The 22,489-nt window shown below is 37.9% G+C and overlaps 1 protein-coding gene across 3 annotated transcripts in view; it reads left to right on the top strand.

Annotated features, from left to right (window-relative positions):
• The window catches only part of LOC111583469 (ras and Rab interactor 2-like), a 51,024-nt gene that overhangs the window by 10,594 nt on the left and 17,941 nt on the right, over positions 1-22,489 (top strand). For 2 of the 3 annotated variants that reach the window (XM_023292596.3, XM_023292599.2), the window contains exons 2-8: positions 179-337; positions 4,096-4,192; positions 11,167-11,261; positions 12,451-12,640; positions 12,721-12,835; positions 18,070-18,142; positions 18,742-18,833. In XM_023292596.3, coding sequence (XP_023148364.2) covers positions 4,133-4,192; positions 11,167-11,261; positions 12,451-12,640; positions 12,721-12,835; positions 18,070-18,142; positions 18,742-18,833 — 625 coding nt within the window. In that variant the 5' untranslated portion in view covers positions 179-337; positions 4,096-4,132. Of the gene's footprint in view, positions 1-178; positions 338-3,806; positions 3,985-4,095; positions 4,193-11,166; positions 11,262-12,450; positions 12,641-12,720; positions 12,836-18,069; positions 18,143-18,741; positions 18,834-22,489 lie in introns of those variants that run through there. The other variant, XM_023292597.3, reaches the window with a different exon arrangement.

Genomic DNA, 22,489 nt, shown 5'->3' with positions numbered 1-22,489 from the left:
TGCTCTCAAATAATTGAAATGTTACTAAACAAGGTTATACTTATCAAATTAAATAGCTCTGGTCTCCAGTATATTGGTGAATTTGGTTCTTTGCACTCAATTTATTTGCATGATTTCTTTTTAATATGTTGCGTACAGACTTACTTACTTCTCTGTCTACTTTTCTTACTCCATGTAGGTTTCCCAGAGACTATGGGTTGAGGAGGAATTGGAAGTTTGTCGGCTTAGACCTGGTGTCATTCCATCAGTGTTAAACTTCCCGGCTCATCTTGGAAGAGTACGTGCCAGAAAGACCACGACCAAGCAGCCTTGAGATCTTAGGCAGCGTCTCCCTGAGGTGGGTGTTGACGGTGTTCACGGTCAGGTCTGTGGTAATCCCGTCAAAAAACAAAACAGAAAAAAATCTAGATTATAAATCAACATGTAACCAAAGCACTCTGTGTATAATGCCATAGTGTAGGATGTAGTTCAGAAAATGTCAAAGTATAGTATGCTTTACTCAAGAATAACATAGTATGGCCTGTAGTTCATAGTGTAGCATGTTGGCAAAAAAACCCCATAGATTATTATGTGGTTCAAAAAGCACAAAATGACAGGATGTTGCCTAAAATTGTCATGTATGATATGTGGTTCAAAAAATGTCATAGTGCAGTATATTGTCAAAATAGTGTGTAATTCAAGAAAACATCAGAGTATAATATGTCATCTAAAAAATGCCATAGAATAATAATTTCATTGCACAAGTAAAAGTATAGGAATTTTTTAAAACAGTTTGAATTCTTATATGTTGCTAAAAAAAAAAAAAAAAAACAGTCACAATAATATGTCAATTAAAAAAGCCTATAGTGTGTCGCCCAACAAACATCATAGTATAGCATGTGGCTCTAAAAACGTCACAGTATAGCCTTTAGTCCACAGCTGTCAGTAGGTGAGGAGCAACACAAAAACAGTCCAAACACTGGTTTCCAGAGGGTTAGATGAGAATTTATTTGAAAGAGTAAGTTTACAACAACACAACATGTGAGGGGGTTAAAAACAAATGGGTGTTAGTAAAATAAACATAAATAAACAGAACTAAAAGTGAACTTCATGTTGACATTGATGGACATTCCAAGCAGGAACAAAGTAAAAGATAATCAATACGAAAAAACCTCTTCCTGTTCACCTCTTAAAACCCAAAAACACACCGCAGTAGCACCCTAAACTAAAACTACCAAAAAGAATCGAACCCGGGCCTCAGCATTGGAGACCTAGTACATACGTGAGTGCCTTAACCCGTTGAGCTATATGAGCACACATTTGATGTGCTTGAAAACGTGTATGTATTCAATAGAAAGTCTAGGGGTAGGGTTAGGGTTAGAAAGGCAGGTCCTAACAGTTGTAATAACAAAAATAGGGTTAATTTAATATTACACTTTTATATTTTTACTGTTAATACGAAGCAGCCGAATATTAAGAGAAATTAATCCGCGGTTTTTCCTTCTGGATTTTGGCCGGGCTATATGCATAAGGTTATAGCCCGGCCAAAATCCAGAAGGAAAAACCTCAACTTCATTCTAAAAATTTTTTGGCTAGTTAGGCTTAATATTAATTTTTGAAATTATTTCATACCCATATTTTCTGGACATTACTACTGTCAGGACCTCTCTAACCCTAACCCTACCCCTAGACTTTCTATTGAATACATACACGTTTTAAAGCACATCAAATGTGTGCTCATATAGCTCAATGGGTTAAGGCACTCACGTATGTACTAGGTCTCCAGCGCTGAGGCCCGGGCTTGATTCTCGTTCGCAACCCCGTGGTATATGAGGTGCCCTCATTCTTATTTCTTCCCCATTTTCTGGCTGTCTCTCACTGCGCCTATCCATCAATTAACTGAAAAAGACTACAACACTTATTTACAAATTTCCTGTTTATTTATTAAATACACTTCTTGAATTTCTTGCATCTTTTTTTCCCCCATAATTTATAAAAGTTTGATTGTCTTAACTTTTTCCCTTTTATTTAATTGCTTCTTTTTTATGTACTTTCTTTCTTTAATCTTCTTCTTCTTTCTAGAATTTAACACCAACCTTAAATTTTTGGTCATTTTTAGACATTTTGAAAAGCTATCAACTCAAACAGGGTAACACCGACATGCTCTATAACTAGCCTGGACATGGTCCGATCTGCCTGAAATTTTACGTGTGCTCAGAGTCTGACCCTGATCACATCCATAGGCCAATATACACTCTCGGTCGCAGCGCCACCTGGTGGATGGACAAGAAAAGCTCTAGAAGTAGCCTGAACATGCTCCAATCTGCCTGAAATTTTACACGTGTGATCAGAGTCCAGCCCTCATCACATCCATAGGCCGACATGCACTCTCGGTCGCAGCGCCACCTGGTGGACGTGCGTGGATTCGCCGACCAGCAAGGATGCGAGGACCCGTCCAACGCTGCTTGCAGCTTTAATTATGATATATTTTTTATGAAAGCAAATTAAACACTTACTATAAAGATTTTCTAAAAACAGTTTCTAACCTAAATTAAGCCCAAATCATTACCAGGATTATATTATTCAATTAGTTATGTCGCCCTTCTAGAAATTTCTTTAAAGCAATAAAGCAGTGGGCTTCAAATCCAAAACAATGAGCTGAAAGAATCTAAAAGGTGCTGCAGGGCTAAAGCTAAATAATTCTTTTCTGTGGCCTTTTCAGGTTGCATTTGGTCATTTCAGCAGTTTAAATAAAAATTATGAATTTATTTGTAATTTTCAGGTTTATTTAGAGAATATAATTACATATGCAATAATGACACCCAGACATGTTGAAAACTGCAGCAAATACATCAAGATTTAACGTGAAGTAGTCAACAGAGGCATTAATGTACCAGGATCTAGTTATTTTCCTGTCCTGTACCTGATTACAAACAGTTTGCAGTTAAAGTGTAGGTGAGTTAGAAGTCATTCAACAGTAATTTGACTAACTGGATATAATCCTGCCTTTTGCTGCACATTTTAGGCCGTTTCCTCTTTCCCTTTTCACCATTCATGTCTTTGTGTTTTCTAAATCTATTTCACTAGAAGAGACAACAACCTCAGAGAAGTTGAAAGTAATGCAGTAATGCTGCCCTGCTGCTTTTTTCTGTGAATCTTAATCTCAGTTCTCACCTCCTTGTGTGCAAATATTCCATAAAAGCAGTTCCACCTGGTGCTGTTTGAAGGGGGCACCAGCGCTGCATCCTGGGCTTCGCAGCTCTGGAGATGAATGTGAATGTTTAAAGACATACAAACAAGACAGAGCGTTTCTCATCCCTCTAGAGCAGAGTGAAACTGTGGTGTAGTCAGAACGTTAAAACAACAAAACCAAGACAAAGAGTCTAAAAAGTCCTGCAGATGTTTGTTTAGTAATTATTCTAACTATTCATGTATAGAAAAATAATGAATTTATTCAATGCAACTGTCATTTGGGGTCACTTTTAGAGCATCTACTTTGACATTTGTTTCTCTTGAAATGTGCTGTCATGATTTGACTCTGTGGCGTCTAAGTCGATGCTGTTCTTCTGCTGATGATGAGTAGGGTTGATGGTTTCCTTTGTCTTTGAGATGTAAGTGTGGACTGACGGACGAACTGTTCACGAAGACTGTGAACTTCTGCCAGGAAGGGAAGGGCTGGTTTAATAGTTTCAGTCTGGCTGCAGAAACAGAGGAAGGAGGGGATTCGTGTACAGATTAAACAGATAAATACAACGAAAGGGAGGAGGAAAGCGATTCCTGTATCTGCTCAAACCATTTGAAAAAAGTCAGACTGTTGAAGCCAGCAGAGATTTTACTTAGTGGCAGCTTTGCTCTGAGGACTTTTGGTTTTAAAGCTCTCTGTTCTGATGGGTGTGGAGGCAGCTGTGTTGAAAGTAAAGCCGCCTGAAATGGAAAATTAATTACGTCTGTATGAGGATATGGGAACAGGGTGAAGAGATGACAGGAGCGAAGCAGGACAGACAGGTAATAAGAGGCCGGACTCGCAGTGAAAGGATTCCTGCACCGTGATACCGACTGTGGCCGAAGCAGGAATTTCCTCAATTTCCACAACTGAAGCCTGTTTTTGCCCCACAGAGCTTCAGACACTAAGACGGACCAAGAAAACAACAACATGGCCTCCAGCGCTCCTCCCCCCGGCGGCCTCACGGACCGGAGCGGCAGCTTCTTCAAGGTAAAGGCCGACTGGACACACAACCGAACAGATATCACTCAGGAAAACACATAAAACACGTCATTGTCTGTGAGGCCAAGTGTGTTTTTCTGGGAAATCGTGACTCAGCACTTTGGAACAAGAAAAACCCATAAACAGCAAATTAAATGACTATTTTTGTGCCTTTTCAACAAAAACAAAACTCTAAAAGATGACAATCTTAATTTCTGACATGCTTTATCAAATGAAAAGATACGTACTCGCACATAAAAGGGATTTATTTTTTAATTTATTCGCAATATTTCATTTCATCATTTCATTGTAATGTGTGATATTTCGTCAGTATCATTGCCAGCATTACTTTTTACTCTTCTAGTCTAACCTTATTTTAGCTACTTGCTTTATTTCATTAATGTATCATACTTATATCTTATCACTTTTCTACTTTTAGGCACTGCATTTCCTATGTTATGTTTTTTTTTCTGAGCAATATCTGGCCCCAGAATTTCCTTTGGCATTAGTAATGTTTTAGCTTATCTTTATCTCATTGTGGTGCAGCAACAATCAAGAAATAATTAAGAGAAAAAACAAGTGCATGTGTAAAACGTAAGAATAAAAATGCAGCTACCACAAGAGATAGATTATATATAAGTTATTAAAATTTTTCTCCCCTGCTAAGAATGAAATAATATCATATGGAAAGAAGTAAGGAAACTTAAAAGATAAGAAACTTTACTGTTCCCTCACTGGAGAAGTTTATCCGTTCCAGCAGCTAGACAGTAATGAAGGATATTAAACAGTGTTTTATATGTATAATTATGTGACATGCATATGGTTCAGAAAATAATACTAGATGACATGAATTATCTGTCTTTTTTGTTAATGTGCTCAAAGCTGGGATTTTTCATGGCGGCTTAATTTTTTCCCCCCTAATCCAACTCACCTATAATCAGAGACTACTTGGTCTACTTGTCCAATATTACAGATTCTGAATCAATGACACAAATAAAAATTAAGAATTTCAGGCTTTTATCTTTAATAGTTACTGAGATATTGTTGTTCAAACAGCCTCATAAATCAGAGGTGGTTGTGCAGAAGGACACTGATTATCTGCTCACATGTCCACATCTCAGGCTTCAGTGGTCTCACTTCTTATTCACTTTGAATTGTGGGTTTTGGGATTTTTTTCAGACCTCTCGATTAAATTATTGCATTGACTTCAACATAGATACTCAGCTCCTGCACACAGTAGATGCTTAAAATACATGTATTAAATCAGCAGGTTTATATGCAGGTGAGAAAGGATCACTTTTCTTACATAACTGTTAACAAGTGGCCGTTGTTTTTGTTTGTCGATAACTATTTCTAAAGAAAATGAATGGATCAATGTTCTCAGGGACCATTTTATCCTGTTGAGCCTTTATTCAAATTCTCACATTATTATTTCTATGATCAGGCACAGATTGATGAAACATTAAAGCCGAGCTGCGTCCTGACCGTTTTCCTTCACTCTCTGCCACACATTGAAGCAGAGCTGGATGTGAACGATGGCAGCTGCACTTGTTGGCATCCTGACAAACACACTGGAATGAAACTTCCCATCAGCTTCTGCTTCTTCTAAAACTATAATCACAAATCACGCATGTTGTTGCTCAAAGTCTCTCGTTGACACAGCAAAAAACCAACAGTTTTGCTTTTATTCTTCCTGCGGCGCCAGATGTGGCATTAAAACACTCGATCTATTTCTGGAGAATTAACAGATTCCAGTTAGTCGGCTTCCTCTCTGCTTCTGCTTTCCTCTCAGACTTTCGTCATCTTTCATGCCCTACCAGTCCAATAAACTGACTTCATTTTACTGAGGGTAAGTCGACCTGTAGAATTAGCATGATTCTCCTCAACCTGAAGCTTTCAATTGTTTGTTTATGAGGGTTGAGAAATATACTGAATTCCTGCACGTTGCTAATTTTCAGTCATCCAAACATGGGCTTTTTTAAACAAAACTTTGTCTAGTTTCTTTTTCATTTTGACTTGTTAAAGCTCCTGCAGATAAACAGAAAAGCATCCCAGCTGCTTGCACAATAATCCTGGTCTGATGTTGTGCTATTTCATTATTTGCTGACTAAACCTCTAAAGAAGCCAAAGTTTGTTCTTCTGCAGTTTTGCCTCATATTTATGACTTCAAATTGAACTGCTAATAGTTGACAGAGCCCCAAAAAATGTGTATTTCTTCTAATAAGATGTAATATTACAAGAGAGCCAAAATATTAGATAAGCGCTTTTTGGCCATAACTCAAGAATTTATGTATTATTCAGACAAAACTTCACTCAAATATCTTAACAGGAAAAAACAATAAAGCGATGCCATTTTATACTTTAAAGGTTGATTTCCCTTCAACATCCTAATGTTCTGCAAATACACTTTTCTTCCTATTGTTCAACGCCACAACTCAGGAACAGTAGAGGAGATTGTGACCATATTTCTCATTTTGGCAGATGCTAATTTAGTGGCATTAATCTTGAGAATTGATTGAAAACCTCAGAGACAGTTTGCCCTTTTACCATCAGAACCGGTGTGTGCTTTGTTTCCATATCGTTTTGCTTCTTTAGCTGTAAATCTGTGTAATATCCAGACATTAAACGAATATATTGGCTTTGTAGGGCAGCATATTTGGCTAGACAAAACCAAGATAACCTTGTTTGGCGTGAACCCGGTCAGGACTACCACAGTGAATGCATAGTCCTGACAGTGAAGCGCCAAAGCAATGAATTCTTGTTTTACTGTGCAAAATCCTCGCTACAAATTACCTCAAATGTATGAAACATTACATTTTTCACCTGACTGCATTTGCTTTAGTTTTGACAAATTGCACAGAGGAATAAATTGAACCACTTTCAAATCTACTGAAAGACAAATTTAGACCCAAAACCCAAGAAACAAACTCACACATTTAATTTGCTTTGCAGCTTTTTCCGTCCTCGGCAGCCCTGTGAAAGCGCTGTCTGTAAGTGTCTGTGTGTCAAAACCAAACACATAGTTTCCCATTGACTCCATCCATGGCTTTAGCAGCAGACCATGCACAGAATCACTTACCTCTGCACACGCACACACACATGCACAACCTTAAAGGAGCTGCACCAGTAAACCCTGATTCAGCTTGAGATCTCCACTTCAGTCTGACTCTGCATCTCCTTGTTGGAAACAAACCCAGATGAATGAAGCTCCATAAAAGTCAGCGAAAGACAAACATTTGTTATTGAGAGCTCTTCTGCTTATCAGTACTGTTCCCTTTAAAAGTCAGCAGAGTGGATTTAGGCCCACACAGGGCTTCCTGCCCAGATCCAGTCACTGACCTTCACTTTACAGCTCAGGAATTTCCCATGTCTTCTCTTCTTCATTTTCATTCGTGTAATTCAGAGCCTGTCTAATAACAGGAGGTTGTGTTTCTGCTTCTTTCCATTGCTTCATAAACTCTTTATGGGACCCTGGAGTTGAAATGCTTCCTGTTACAGACTTTTGCTGAGTAGTGATTTGATCAAACACAAATTATTTTAGGATTCTACAAGACATAAGCACAAACTGAAACTATTTTAAAGAGCACAATAACACGATCTTCACTGACAAGCTGCTGTGTTTAGATGACTGCATGTTTGTTAATGAGCTGTGATACACAAACTGGTGTTTAACCTGCACTTTTTGTGACTACATGCAGCCACACAGACAACTTCTTTGACATGATGTCGTTTAGTTAGGAGCCAGCTTCAGTTAAATAAATTAGACCTACAGTTTCCAACAGGTTGGACGAGTTTAAAGTTGTGTTCATAGAATTACAGTAATTCACAAAAATAAAATTCATTTTCTAGCCTTGATTTTGATGTTTAATGAACAGCCAGAAACTTTTAAACTTTCTCGCAGTCTTTGAAATACTTATCTTTAATGCATTGTTCCATTGGAAAACTTAAAATTATGATTTTTCTTTAAAATCACTTCTCCTACAAAAACAAAGCATCTGCTCTGACCAGGTTCTGTAAAAAGTAAAACATTCTTCAGTGTTCAAGTCATTCGTCACTCAGCTGTGACCAACAGTCATTTGACAAAAATTCAGGGACTTTTCAACTGAACTGCAGGTTGTGTTTAAATAGAGCAGACAGGAGAAAAGTACAAATTATAAATGTAAATAGTGAAATATCTGTAATGAGTCACCGCTTTTTTCCCCAGTATTGGCAACACCTGGTGACACTTGGAATAATTCTGTACATGTTGATCCTTTGGCTTTTCAATTTTTGTAAAATAAGTAAACCAAAAAATGCAACTTTATTTTTTCTTTTTTCAAGTTAATGGCATTATAACTGTTTCATTCTGCACAAAAGACATTTCAGAGTTCTCTCTCTCTCTCTTCATTGCTGTGCTGTTTCTTTTGAGGTGCATGACTTTATATTTCTATAAAAAATTATCCCACAGTGAGTAAAACAGCATTAAAAAAACATCCAGAAACTGCTTAGAGTTCAGATTTTAATTCCCCTTTCAAGTCACACCAGTGACGTTTCTTCAGCCCAGAATTGGTGGATAAAACAAACAGGCTGCTGCTCAGTGAACCTGAAGTTGTCCCTGGTTTACAATCCAGAGGTTTCAGTTTAATCTGGATCCATCCTGCAGGAGAAAACTGTAAAATGTGTCGTCTGGAGAGGTTTAATCTGTCAACAGCATCACTCTTTGTTTCTTTAGAAAGATGAGAAAACTCCACTGTGGGATTAACCGCAGTGCTGATTCAGGAGTCGAGATGTTTAAACTGCAACTGTCACGACTCTTGAAGCTGTAATGGGAAAAATGACACTTTGCTCCTCCTGTTTCTCTTCAAAAACTGTCACCGTCTTCACCTGGGTTCGTACTGAGCAGCTTGTTTGTTTTGTGCAGCGTTGTGTTGTGCAGATTGCTCTGTAACTAGTGGAGTTTTGACCTGAGTCTCTGGCTTTAACAGAGCTGGCTCCACTTAGTCCTGTGAGGGGGAATCAGAGGGCCTTGTGGTGACGCTGGTCTGGACTGGAGCCCAGTTTTAGGAGGAAGGTTTGGAGAAGGACGCCTCCTATTGGCTGAAACGTGAAGTGGAAGCTGCCAAAACTCCTCATTAAAACTCTGTCCTTCTTAGTGTTTGCACTCTGTGACCACTCAGCTGATAACGACGTTCTTCATGGGTTGATTTCTTGTGCTCTGTGGCCAGATTCACTGTCGTGGACTTTGAGAAATCATCTTGTTTGACCCAGATCGAGTTAAAAGCCTCCAGATTTCAACATCTGCTCAGATATGTTTAAATCCCTGGGAGTGCTCCAACATGTGGAAACAGGGAATGTGGAAAATGCAAGAAAAAAAAAAAGCAAGACAATATGAAATCAATTAGCTGCCATCTTTAAACAACGGAGCAGTTTTCAGCTCTGTTTCAAGGAGTCCTTTGAATGCAGATGTGCTCATTTAGGAATGAAATTTGCCAGAATGTGTTCTCATATCTTTAATGAAGTTATTTGGTGATTTTTGACTTTTAAACCTGCCAGTAAGTTTTGGGGTTCAGAAGGTTAACAAAGTTATAATGTGATTCACAGAAACTGAAAAAAATGTTACATTTTTAATCAATAGTAAAAGACAAAGACAACAATAGCAGTCGATCACAAATGAAAAATGAAAACCAGTATAAATTTACACAGACATGTAAGCTTTGCTAAGAATGCAAAGTTCTGTGAAGGAATTTGAAAGCGATGACATATTTAAAGGAAGTTTTCCAGAGTTTGGTGCCGGACTATAAAAGCACAATAGTGTTTAGTCATCAGCCGAACTCTAGAAACAACAAAACCTTCACCATCTGCTGATCTAAGAAGACGTTCAGGCTCTTGTGGCGGATGTTTGATCCTATAAGATCTTGAAAGTCAACTGTAAATTTATAAAAATCAATGACAATGAACAAGAAGGCCAGTATCAGAGTTATTTATACAGTTTTCTGTGCATTCATGTTAATGCTGCTAACTAACAGATAATTCAGCTACTTTTAATGGTAGCAAGTTGCTGAAATGGAAAAAATCGAGCTAATACTGCTGCTTTCAGTCACTGTTTTTGCACTGCACTTTGTATTCATCCCTGCCTCCCTCAATGAGCAGATCTTAACTTTTCTTAACCATAAAAATTGTATGTGTTTTTAATAAATACTGTTTTCTGTACATTTTGCACTATTCTGCGTATTTAATGTCTGTAACCTCAGTAAGTAGATGCGAGTGATAAATGCGTCTCTAAGTAGAGACACAGTGAATCAAGAATTTCATTGCACAGATGACTGCAGCATATGACAATAAATCATTTGAATATTTGAATATTTTCTTGTTTTGAGAGCATATTTCAGTCCAATGTTTGTCTGAGAGGAAGATGCTGGTATTCAGGATTGTAAAATACATTTCACATCTGTGTCTTTGTGGTTTGAATCCCAAGCTAGTTGTGGGTTAGCACTAAATACAGCACATTTTTAGGTGTTCTGTCACTACTAACCCTTTATTTCATTGACTGATTTGTGCTAAACATGGATTTAACTGACAGTCATGAGTCAAGTCTTATCTCTGCCCGACACCAGACAGGAGTCTTTCCAGCTTCCTGTCCAGATGGATCCAGATGTTTACACGCTGCGCTGCTGTTTATTGTACAGATTGGGTTTTCAGTTGAGACCAGAACTACATGTGCATCTCTGCAATGTGACTCCATGAAATTTTCCCTCTTTATCTCACCGTGGGTTAGTTTTTTATTTTCTGACTTTGCTTTGTCTGCCTGTTTCCTGCCGGTAGGAAACGAGCTCCACTCACAGGAAACATGACGAACTGTTTCACTGCCTTTTGTTCTACATTCCCTCCTGTTTTGCAGTTTAGGTTTGAGCGTTGCTGTTGGTTTCATTTATGACTGCTCGCCCTCCTCTTCTCCTTCTGGAACTCCCTCATCAGTTAAAGCTTCTCGTTCTGCCTTTTTCCAGCTGATCGACACGTTTGCGTTGGAGATCGGAGAGCTGAAGAAGGAGATGGTCCAGACGTGTCTGACTGTGGACAAGGAGCCCATGGAGCTACAAGGGTACGACCTTTTTTTCATACATATTTCTTAAATTCTTAGTCCAAACTTTGATCAGCCTGACTGCTCTAGTTTTTATTCCTGATAAAGCTGGATAGCCGGTGAGCTCTCTGATTCCCAAATCCTGCAGATTGGTTTGAAAGGCATGTTATCTATTTAAAAAAAATCCAAAAAATGAAATTGTGAAATCAGAAAAATAAAATACATTTTAGCTTTCCAACAGTCAAACTAATCAACTTAGTGAAACCATTTATCCAATTCCAAAAACGTGATATTTCGTCAAATATTTTATTTTAAAATGTGCTGAAAATAGATCTTTTGCTCAAACTAGATTGTTTAAAAAAACAAAAAAAAAATCTGCAGTTCTCTGCGTAATCATGAAGCTTTTAGCGACTCAGTTGTGACCAACAGACCCATGCCAAAAATTCAGGGATCTTTCAGGTGAACTGCAGGTTGTATTTATACAGAAAACAGACAAATATGGAAGCAAAATATAAATGGAAGCAGTAAAGAATCTACAGGATGCAGAGTCACCATTATTATTCAAGTGTTGGTAACACCTCTTAGTGTTGTGTATAAAATCAATATTAGGGAAATTTTCAGCATTTCAGCAGAAAAGGGTATACCGCAAAAATATAGGGGCATCAGTAGAAAATAGAAGTAAAGAAGAAATATATGTGATGTTGATACTTTAGAGATCTTCTATGTGTAGAAATTCCAATATGAACCACTTATCTGTAAGGAAAATCATCTAAATCTAAGCTTAAATTGTGATATTTGATCAAAATCACTTTATTCTACATGTCTCATTTCCAAATTAGGCAAAGATAGACAGTGTGTAGTCATCTGATGTTATTGCTACAACCATGAAGCCATCACTGACTCAGCTGCAACCAACAGTCATGTCATAAAATTTCAGACTTTCCAGATGAACTTCAGGCTGCAGATTCTTCTGTATGTAAAAACTCAGTTATTACACAGATTCCTTTGAACGTATAATATAGCAGTATTGCACATGAAGTTGAAAAACTCTGATTTTGCACAGATTCTAACTGTGTTGCACGTATTCCTCAGTGCATTGCAGTCAGCCACAGTATCATTTCCTCCAGCAGTATTTATAAATGTCAGGACACGCTGTTTCTCATACTCACCAGCAGATGGCGAACCTGTCGTATGCTTCTCTCGTTGTCAGGCTGGATAGCGGCGTTTATCTGCAGACCCCCCACTGCAGCGGGTCGGGAGGTGAAAGGGATTCTGGGTACGACTCCCTGCGGAGGAGGATGAGCGTTCTGGACAGGTTGACTCAAACTCACCCGGTGTGGCTGCTGCTGGCCGTTAGTGAAGAAGACGCCAGCAGCATCCTGCTCAAACAGCCTCCAGGGGTGAGAGGTCGCCGTCTGTGGAAGAGTTAACATATGTGCTCTGAGTTTGATCTAATAGGAGGTTTTATTCCATGGTGCAGGTGTTTCTGATCAGTAAGTCAGCAGTTCTGCAGAGGAAGGTTTTATCTGTGCGTCTGCAGGAGGATCAGGCAGAAACTCCCATCAGCCACTTCCCTGTCCGAGAGAGCCAGTACAGTAAGTAGCATGTTGGTTTTAGCCTGCTGGATTAAAAACAAAAAAATCTCCAAAGTTACATCGTTTATCAGAGCCAGAAACTGTAAGAAATCAAAAAGATTTGTTTTGATTTTCAAATTTCCATTAGTCCTTGAATTACTCATCTTTTACATGCAGTTCCATTAAGAATCGTAACCAAATCTAAGCTTAGAATTGTAATAGCTCATCAAAACCACTTTATTCTGCAATTCATTGAACTAAATTACTGCTGGTACACCATTTACACTAGCCTGATTAATGTATACAAGCCATAGAAATGTTACATATTACACCTTGAACCCTAAAACCTGCAGGTAAGTTAGAAAAGCATGTTATCTTTTAAAAAACGCTCCAAGATTAGATCATTTATCGGTGTCAGGAACTGTAAAAAAACACTTTGCACTGCAATTCATTTACAAAATCACTGTAATTACACCATTTATATGAACCAGCTTTGTATATAAAAACAATAAAATTTTTCCATAGATGAAGCCATGTTTTCCCCAAGATTACGCCATTAATCATTGTCAGAAACTTTAAAAACAGGAAGAATTTTCAGTTTTTCGACAGTCCATGAACTACTCATCTGTAAAAGAAATTGATCCAAATCTAAGCTTAAAGTCACAATATTTTATCAAAGTCACTTTATTCTACAGGCCTCATTTAAAGATGAACCAAAAATAATGTGCTCGCTGTGACAGGATTCTGTAAAACATAAAAACATCTGTACTGTCTGCATAACCAAGCAGCAATGACTGACTTTCCTGCAACCAACAGTCACGTGACAACAATTACAGAATTTTTCGGTTGAACTGCAGGTTGTGTTTCCACCGAGCAAAGAAAGACCACTTTATTCTTCAGGTCTGATTTTTAAAAATGGTCAAAAATAAGTTCTTTGCATCAACCGTATTCTTTAAAAAACAAAAAATTATAATCTCCTAGGTGCAACTTTTAAACCATTAATGAATCAGCTGTGATCAACAGTCACATAACAATAATTCAGGGACTTTTCGGCTGAACTGCAGGCTGTGTTTACACAGAGCAGAGAGGAGACAAGTGTGGAAACTAATTTAAAATGTTGATTAAATTAAACATTTCTGAGTTCTCTCTCCTTCTTCATGGCTGTTCTGTTACCATAGAGGTGCAGGACTTTATATTGCAGTGAAAAATGAGCCCACGGTGAAGAAAAATGTGACTGGAGTAAAGAAAAAGCCCAGAAGCTGCTTGGAGTTCAGAGAGTTAACTGAATGTAGTTGGAGTCAGACTCCGGGGGAGTAAAAGCATGCAGTGCATCCTTAGTTGACATTTGAATAAAAAAATGTGTTGCAGTAGTTGATGCGTCCAAAGTCAAACACTGGCAGCAACGCAGCCTCTGCAGCTGCAGGAAAAAACAAGATACAGTATCATTGCCTGTTTTAAGACTCCAGACAAAGTTAGCCATCTAGATTTTAGTACTACTTCCCTCCAAACCTCAGCCTGCGACTTCAACCAGTGACCTCGGTAAAGAAGAGCCCGTGCACGTCTGGCAGTAAAGCAGTTGCATTCAGATTTACAGTTTTCTTGTCATACTGTACTGGATTGTGTTGCTGCTGTTTCTTTGTATAACCCATCCGTAACTCATGTTAGTTACAGTCTAGTGTCCAAATATATGCAGCCTAAACTAGGATATTAATATACCAACCCCCCCAAAAAACATCAGAAATAAACAACATTTCAATCAATAAATGTCCAACCTGAATGCTGTATAAACTCCCTTTCTATTTGATTATTAGGTTGCATCAAATGTTACACAAAGTCAAATCTTTTTTATCACCACAGTTGGACATAAGTTCTGGATATTTGCACGTTCTGACTGTTTGGTCAAGACAAAAGCAGCTGTAGAGGTTATAAACTAAACATTTCACCTTATAGTGGATGACGGACACACATTCATTTAGTTGGGGATGTAATAATTTCATGTCAAAAGTAATGTTTTTTCCATTCTTTGTACAGTCCATACACCACAAACAGCTGTAATGTACTAAAAGTGGTCTTTCAGTTCCTTTCTGTCTTCTGATGAACTCTGCTTTAAGCACCTCAGGAGTCAGACTCTACTGTTGGAGTTTAATATGTAGCTTCCTGTTCACCTCTGCATGTAGTGTAACCAAGATGAACCCATACAAAAATGAGAAGTGAGAGTGTTGATCAGAGTTTGCTGTATGTGTTCCTTTATAAAACAAGTCCCAGATTAATGAAAGTCTCATGTCTCCACACTGTGTCCTTTAATTTTTCAGCTCAAAACACTAGAGAGATGGTTCCTTTCACTATGACTGTATAACTCCTCCTTTTAGTCCTGTTTGAAATGGACTGTTTCCATGAATTTTTAAGGGAAAGTTTTAATTTTCTTCCTGAAGGTTTTGCAAATTTTCAGAAATTTGGTAAATTTTTGTGCTGAATTTTTGGATTTTTTTCAGACAAGGAAATAACATTTTTTTTTCACTTTTCCTGTAATTGAAGACAACAGGAGGCTTAAATGTAGCTAAACCGCTACATGCCCCGCCCCCTTCAGGAACAAGACACTCTCTCTGCGTCAGTAATCGACTGAGCAAACATTTTAGATTTTTGCAGAAGCAGCTCGAGAAAGTAAAAAACCTGGAGGAGGAAGCTGCTCATTTCAGTGATCACCTGGAAGCAGTGAGGGTGATACTAAGTTGGAGCTGGACGAGTATTGGTTCCTACATTTCTAGAAGCTGGATAAATTCTGACAAGCTAGTAAACCCAGGAGGCTATCTAGTAGTGGAGGGGTTTGAGTAATGACAATAGTAAGTGAAAAAATATGGAAGCTTTCAAATCATGTTATCTCATGAAAGAGTCTTTTCCGAATATTATTAATTTGCCAGGTTTTTTGTATTGCATATGTCCAGTGAGTGATAAAGTAACATATTCTGTGGCTGCAGTAACATTTTCCAAATCCTGAAACTTATCCTTAGGTAGGTAAGATTTGCTGAGAATGCATTTATCTTGAGCAAACATCCATAGAAAGCTGTGACGTGGTGTACGTCACTTAGCTTCAGGTCACAGAGCAGCACTGAACAGTTAAGACTGACAACACTTCTACCTTTAGTGCTTTACAGTTTTACTTCTTATAAGTTCTTTATTCTACTGCGTAAGCAGAAATTGTGAATTAAAAAACAGTGCTCATAATATTGCAATAATTCTTTGCACAAGTACAGAGCTTGAGTTGGTCGTTGCTGCCAGAATGTGATGACAGACCAGCTGTGGGTTTTCCCTGCTGAAATAAGAGCCTATCAGAGGGAGGGGGACACCTTTGGCCTGGTTTGGACTCAAGATGTAGGTCAGCTGCTCTCCAGTTCGCCTCTAGTGCTGCTTTATCAGGCTGGACTTGTGGGGTTTTTGGGTTCAGAAACACCAGAAGGGTAACTGCTGTCTTTTGATTATGGATGTGTCTAGAAACTTCATGGCTTAATGTCTCAAAGTGTTGGTGCAGCAAGGAGGAGTTGAAAGAATATTCAGTGGGTGATATTATACGTTCTAGTCTGCCTCTCAGTCCACCAGGTGTGTTTACTTTCTACAGCTGCTTCTGCTAAATCTACAGTGTTTGAGCAAACCTCACTAAATGTTGAGCTGTTTGTTAAAGAGTCTTTGTGCATCCCAGCATCTGAGGAGCCGAACATATATTAAAGATTTTAAAATGAGAAATTTTTAGATTTCAATTATATATAATATCTACCAAATTTTGCAGAAAGAAGTATTAAACTATATTATATGATTATATATTATATTTAGTGAAGTCACAGGAATAAAGAAACATTAAGAAACATTAACATGTTGACTGTAAAAAAAAAAAACAAAAACAAACAGACCAAACCTCTAAGTTTATATGTACAGGGTGGGCCATAAGTTTCCATACACTGGAGAAATAAACATTTTATGTTGGACAACCGTTTTTATTTATATAATGTGCTCTATATGATTACCATTGTTTCGAAAACACATATTAATACGTGTTTTCCACTGTTGATAAACTTGCGTTAGCACAGTTGAAGTTATGCTGGTAATGGTGTTGGTGATTCGTTCCTTTAGATGATTTATGTCTCGTATCTTCACTTTATCGTCCATGGCCTTCAAGTGCCCCCAAAGATAGCCTCAAACGCATCTTCTAGGGTATCGGAAACATACTAAAAATATACATGATACATTTCCCTATGTATGGAAACAGATCCACAGAAGATGCAAGCAGAGCTATACCAGCAGTGCTGCATAAGTAGAGCCTCCTCCATCATCATGGACCCGCTTCACCCCTCCCACCACAGGGAGGAGATACAGCAGCATCATCTGCAAAACTAGCAGGAAGCTGAAGAGCTTCTTTCCTCAGGCTGTGAGACTTATTAATGGACTGTCCCCCATCCCCACAGACACACCCACACTTTAGTGCACTTTAGAGAGACCGGATTGTTTGAGAGATTAGTTTTTTTTATCTGATTTGATTGCTATTTAGTAGTTTATTATGATGTCTATATTTTAACATGATATACACTATTTAATGATGCTTGCATTGCCACTGGTTGAGAAACAAAATTTTGTTCTCTTGTGTATGAAAATGCACAATGAAAATGAGAATAAAAATCTTTTGACCTTTTGAGTTGATGGCCCACTAAGTACATCAAAAATCCATAGCTTTCTTTTTTTTTTTTAAAGGAATTTGTTCATCCACAAAGTGTAGCAGTGAAAATTACAATGTTTTTACTGAGCTGAACAATGAGGAATGAGCAGCTGCCTCATAATCATAATGATAAAATACAGTTAAATAATAATAAGAATGCTATAACTAATTATGTAATTCTTGCCTTGCTTTCATCAATCAGGATTTGTCTTTTAAAGTCAACTTTTCCAGTTTTTTGGCTTCATTTTCCTCCATTTCTGATGCAAAGTTTCATGCAAGCTTATATAACTGCACTGAATCCCCACTGGACAGTTACTTCTTAAACAAACAGGTCAAATAAGCAGAAGTGCAAAAAGTCAAAGAAGTGAAATTATTATTTGTTTTTTTGTTTTTATTCACTTTCAGTTTATTTTTGATTCTTTGGAGACTTAGTTGAATTATTACAACACGATTTAATCCCAACAATAAAATGCAAAATTGCTGACAAGGCTGGACGTATTTGGCAGAATTGTGTGAATATTTATTATTCTGTGTACATTTCATGTGTCTGCAGCTTTTTCTCTGGAGGGATCTGGGATCAGCTTTGCAGACCTGTTTCGCCTCGTGGCCTTCTACTGCATCAGCAGGTAAATAACCAGCGCTTCTATCTTTTGTTTTTCCTGGAGCTGCTGTGTGATGAACAGAGGGTGCTTCAGGGATGGAAAATCCATGGATGAAAATAATGTTTGTTGAGTAAGCAGAGTGCCCAGAGTTCTCACTTCTTGTTTTATCTCGTGCCAACTCACTCAGACGGTCGCAGCGAAGAGTCGCGCTGCAAGAAATCCTCAGCACAACGATCGATTTGACCACAGAGAATAAATTCAAACCAAACAGGAATCCAAAACTTCACAAATGCTCAGAATGTTTCTTGAGTTGCACATAAACCCTCTGGAGCGTGATATCTGCAGCTGTGTAATGCATGTTCACTTCACTGAGGGTTCAAAGTGTTTTCACTTCTCTGTATGCCAGCCTTTGAGTTGTTTTTTGCCAGCCAAACGTATGGCATCATCACTTTTGTTGCAGGATTCCACTGTCAAATGAGGACAGTAGTCAAAACACAGAAACACAAACTGGTCACATGCATAATAAATGTGCAGACACGGTTCAGCGTTGCATTCTTAGATTTGTTTCACAACATAGTTTGCATTTTTTCTCAATATTTATGGCCTGTTTTTGTTTAACATAGAGACATCCTGCCCTTTACGCTCAAACTCCCGGAGGCCATTGCATCTGCCAAGACGCAGAAAGAGCTGGAAGAGGTGGCTCAGCTTGGAGCAGGTACACTGGAACACACACTGGAGGTTTCACAAGTTTAACTACCAGTCCGCTGTACTTCACATTAGCAGTAATGAAAGACTAATATTCTAGCACTCATTTCTAAGTATGGAGCTGGAGTCAGGAGGTGATTAGCTTAGCTTAGCATAAATACTTGATTCTCGAGGTAAATACCAGTGGTGGAAGAAGCACTCCATGTCATTTCACACATGCACTTAATCTTACAGCATCTGAATATGTCCAGTGCATGTCTGATTCACAGCCCTGCTAACTTTTGTGTAAAAGCTGCACTGGTAATCTTTCCAGGTCAAAACCAAGAAACATTTCACGACACAAGTCTGAACTCCACCGTCATATTAATGGGTAGAAACACACAAGAAGTGCTGCTTCGAGTTGTGTGAAGTGATTTACTGAAGACTTTTCCCATATTTCAGCACCAATATTCAAGTGTACTTTTGTAAACTGTTCTTCATATATTTAGTATTTAGTACTCCGATATGTAGTTGAGTACAAATATGAAGTAACAACAATGCAAATACTCTGTGAAATACTAATGGAGGTATTTATTTCTCTGATGAGAGCCCCTCCGTTTCCAGAACTTGTACTAAGCTAGACATAGACATAATCACATGAGCTTCATAATCATCTTTACACAATGTTAATTAAAACAGTATTATAAGCAGAAACCATTTTAAAATCTGAGTGCATTCAGAGAAACTCAGATTGGATGTTTAGCTGCTCATCAGCAGCATTTTAAATGAATGAATCCAGAAGTTTAGCACTATATTTGTTTTCAGGTCCCTTTTTTTTGCTTTCTTATTTATCTTCTGGATTCCCGGTGAAACGCTGTAGCTCATGAATGTGTTTTTTTTTTCTGTCAGCTGACCCTTTAATGTCCGACTGGCCTTCAATATGGGAAAACATGAAATTAAAACAGAAAAATGTAGGATACTGCTCACGCTGTTCACTGCAAATAGTTTTTAGGACAGATGCTAATACATAGAAATACCTCACTATGCAGTAAAAATACTCCAGACAAATGAAAATCTTGCATGAAAAAGCCTGTTTAAATAAAAAACACCTAAGGTTTAGCAGCAAAACATAGAGCATTAAAATAAATGTCCTGGTTTGGTCCCTCTGACTGATTCATTATTATATTATTAATAATGAAGCATCCGTGTGTCAGCAGCAGGTTACTGTTGTAGCGGCTGCAGGTTTGAACTACTTTGTATCCAGTTTTATATTCAAAAGCAGCAAATAATTCTTAAAAAACATGATTAATAGGGAAAAAATAGAAGAAGAAAAAAGCAAATTCTGATGCACAAAGCTGTTTTTCGGGTTTGCTCTAATCTTGGATTTTTGCTGAGATATTGGATCATTTTAATGACATGAAAACCTTTTCATCATTTTATTCAACTGTTATTTGAACTCGGAGTATTTTGAGGCCGCATTTATAATGAAGCCGAGGAAGAAAAGAAAAAGATGTTGGTGCTTTAATAAGAAACTTTATCAATAGACATATCGAAAGGCAAAGTCAATATTATTATAAAAAACACAAATTGGAGCATTTAAGTTTTAAAAACAAACGGATTAACTAAAAAGAAGAACATCTGGAGAATCTGTGAAATATGATGGAATTAAAAACCTAAAGGATCAAAATGGATCCAGCTTGAGATTCTTCTGCAAAAAGAACAAGAAGTTGTATTTTAAAAGCTTGTTATATTATTTATTATGTAAAATCTGCATGTTGAAAATGCTGTCAGATAAATATAGTGGAGGAGAAAGTACAATATTTCCCCCTGAAGTGTAGTGGCCTTGATAAAGTAGCATGAAATGGAAATACTCAAGTAAAGTATTTCAAAAATGTACTTGAGCAACTGCTGGCAGGAGCTGAATAAATCTGCAAGCGAACAGAGATAAATCTGGCAGTTTTTGTATTTACAGATTTCATTTGTTCCATTTTTGAGCTCACACTCGACTCAGTTTCACAGCGGATTCCGTCGCTTCGTTTCCGTCTAAGTTATTCTGGGATGTGAAGCCGCTGTGACTCAGCTGCATTAAAGGCCTGCGACATAACTGAGCGCTGACTGTGGAGCTGAAGGGAGTGTCGAGTGGAAATCTGCACTGTGCAAACACACACATACCATCATCACACCACATTCATGCACAAAAACACACAGAGTAAACGTGCAGATAAAGTTTTGTCGGAGCTAAAAGATGAAACGCTGTCATTGTATTCTGCATTCCTGTGAAAGGACGTGGGTGTGCACAGATCTGCCTTTTGAATCGCACTTGTTGCTGAAGAATTCTCTAAGTGTGAAGCAGCCTAAGAGCCTTTCACTTCAAACCAAGCCGTCATCAAGGGAACTCCCCTCCAAAGCTGCACAGCTTCTATTTAAAGAGAGAAGGCCGACTGTGATGTGGAATCTGAAAAACAAACTCACGATACAAACTGTTTCAGAGATGTTTGTAATGAGTTTGCCTCCCCAGAGGGCAGGGAGGGTGTTAGATTAGTTAAATTATATTAGATTAGCCTCTGTGGTTTGGAGAAAATTCATCTGCGGGCGTTTAAGAGAAAAGAGTCGATGTCGATCAAAAACGCATAAAAACACACTGATTTTCTCATAAAGTACACTGCAGCCACACCTCAGTCTGAAACACTAGGTTTTAGCTCCTATCTTTACTACTGTACTACTACTCAAAAATGATTAGCATTGGGAAAAGTTTGTGTTTGTGGTTAAAAGAGTATTCCCAAATGCATAATAAAGTGCATTTATAGGAGCATTTTTCAGCTTTAGGCAACTAAACCTACTTGATTATATGGGGAAAAAAACATAGTCAAGAACATTTTAAGATTGTTTTGGCCTTTATTGGAAGGAAAGTGTTGTAGCAGACAGGAACTAAAAGACAAGAGAAGCATATGACATGTAACAGGTTTAAAGAGCCCATATTCTGCACATTTACAGGTTTCTGATTTAAGTTTTGGGATTTTACCAGAGTGCGTTTACATCTTTAATGCTAAAACACACGATTTCTCTCACATATTGCTGCAGCAGCTCTTCTCACCCTCTGTCTGAAACCAGCGCTCCGTTTTATCTTGTCTTTACTACTTTAATAATATTTTTTGCAGCATTAGCCACTAGGACAGCTCAGATAAAGGTGTCTTCGAACTGCATGCTCAAATGTATTCATAAGAGTATTTTTCAGCAGTTCACAACTAAAACTGCTTGATTATATGAAAAAAACAGGATCAAGATGAAAAGAAAAACAACTTTACAATTGTTTGCACCTTTATGGGGTAGACAGCATCTTGGCAAACAGGAAACTAGAGGCAAGAAGGGGATGACATGCAACACAGGTTTAAAGAGCCCCTATGCATCACATTTACAGGTTTATGAATTTATTTTTGGCGTCTGCTAGAATATATTTACACATCATCTTAGTACTTCCACTCTGTGCAGTGACAGTAAAGTTGAATCTAATCCAAATACCTGCAGAAGTAATGACTACTTAGTCTACATTTTTCTTTGTGTGTAATAAAAGTTAGCTATAGTTAGCATGCTAATATGCTAAACTGAAATGACCAACATGGTGAGACACTCCTTGCTAAAAGCAGCCTGTTAGCATTGTTATTGCTGACTTAATCCTTGTTTTTTGCT

Source organism: Amphiprion ocellaris, chromosome 4 (genome assembly GCF_022539595.1).
Source record: "Amphiprion ocellaris isolate individual 3 ecotype Okinawa chromosome 4, ASM2253959v1, whole genome shotgun sequence".
NCBI lineage: Eukaryota > Metazoa > Chordata > Actinopteri > Pomacentridae > Amphiprion > Amphiprion ocellaris.
Note: the sequence above shows the minus strand (reverse complement) of the source record. Positions and strands in the feature narration are given on the sequence as shown.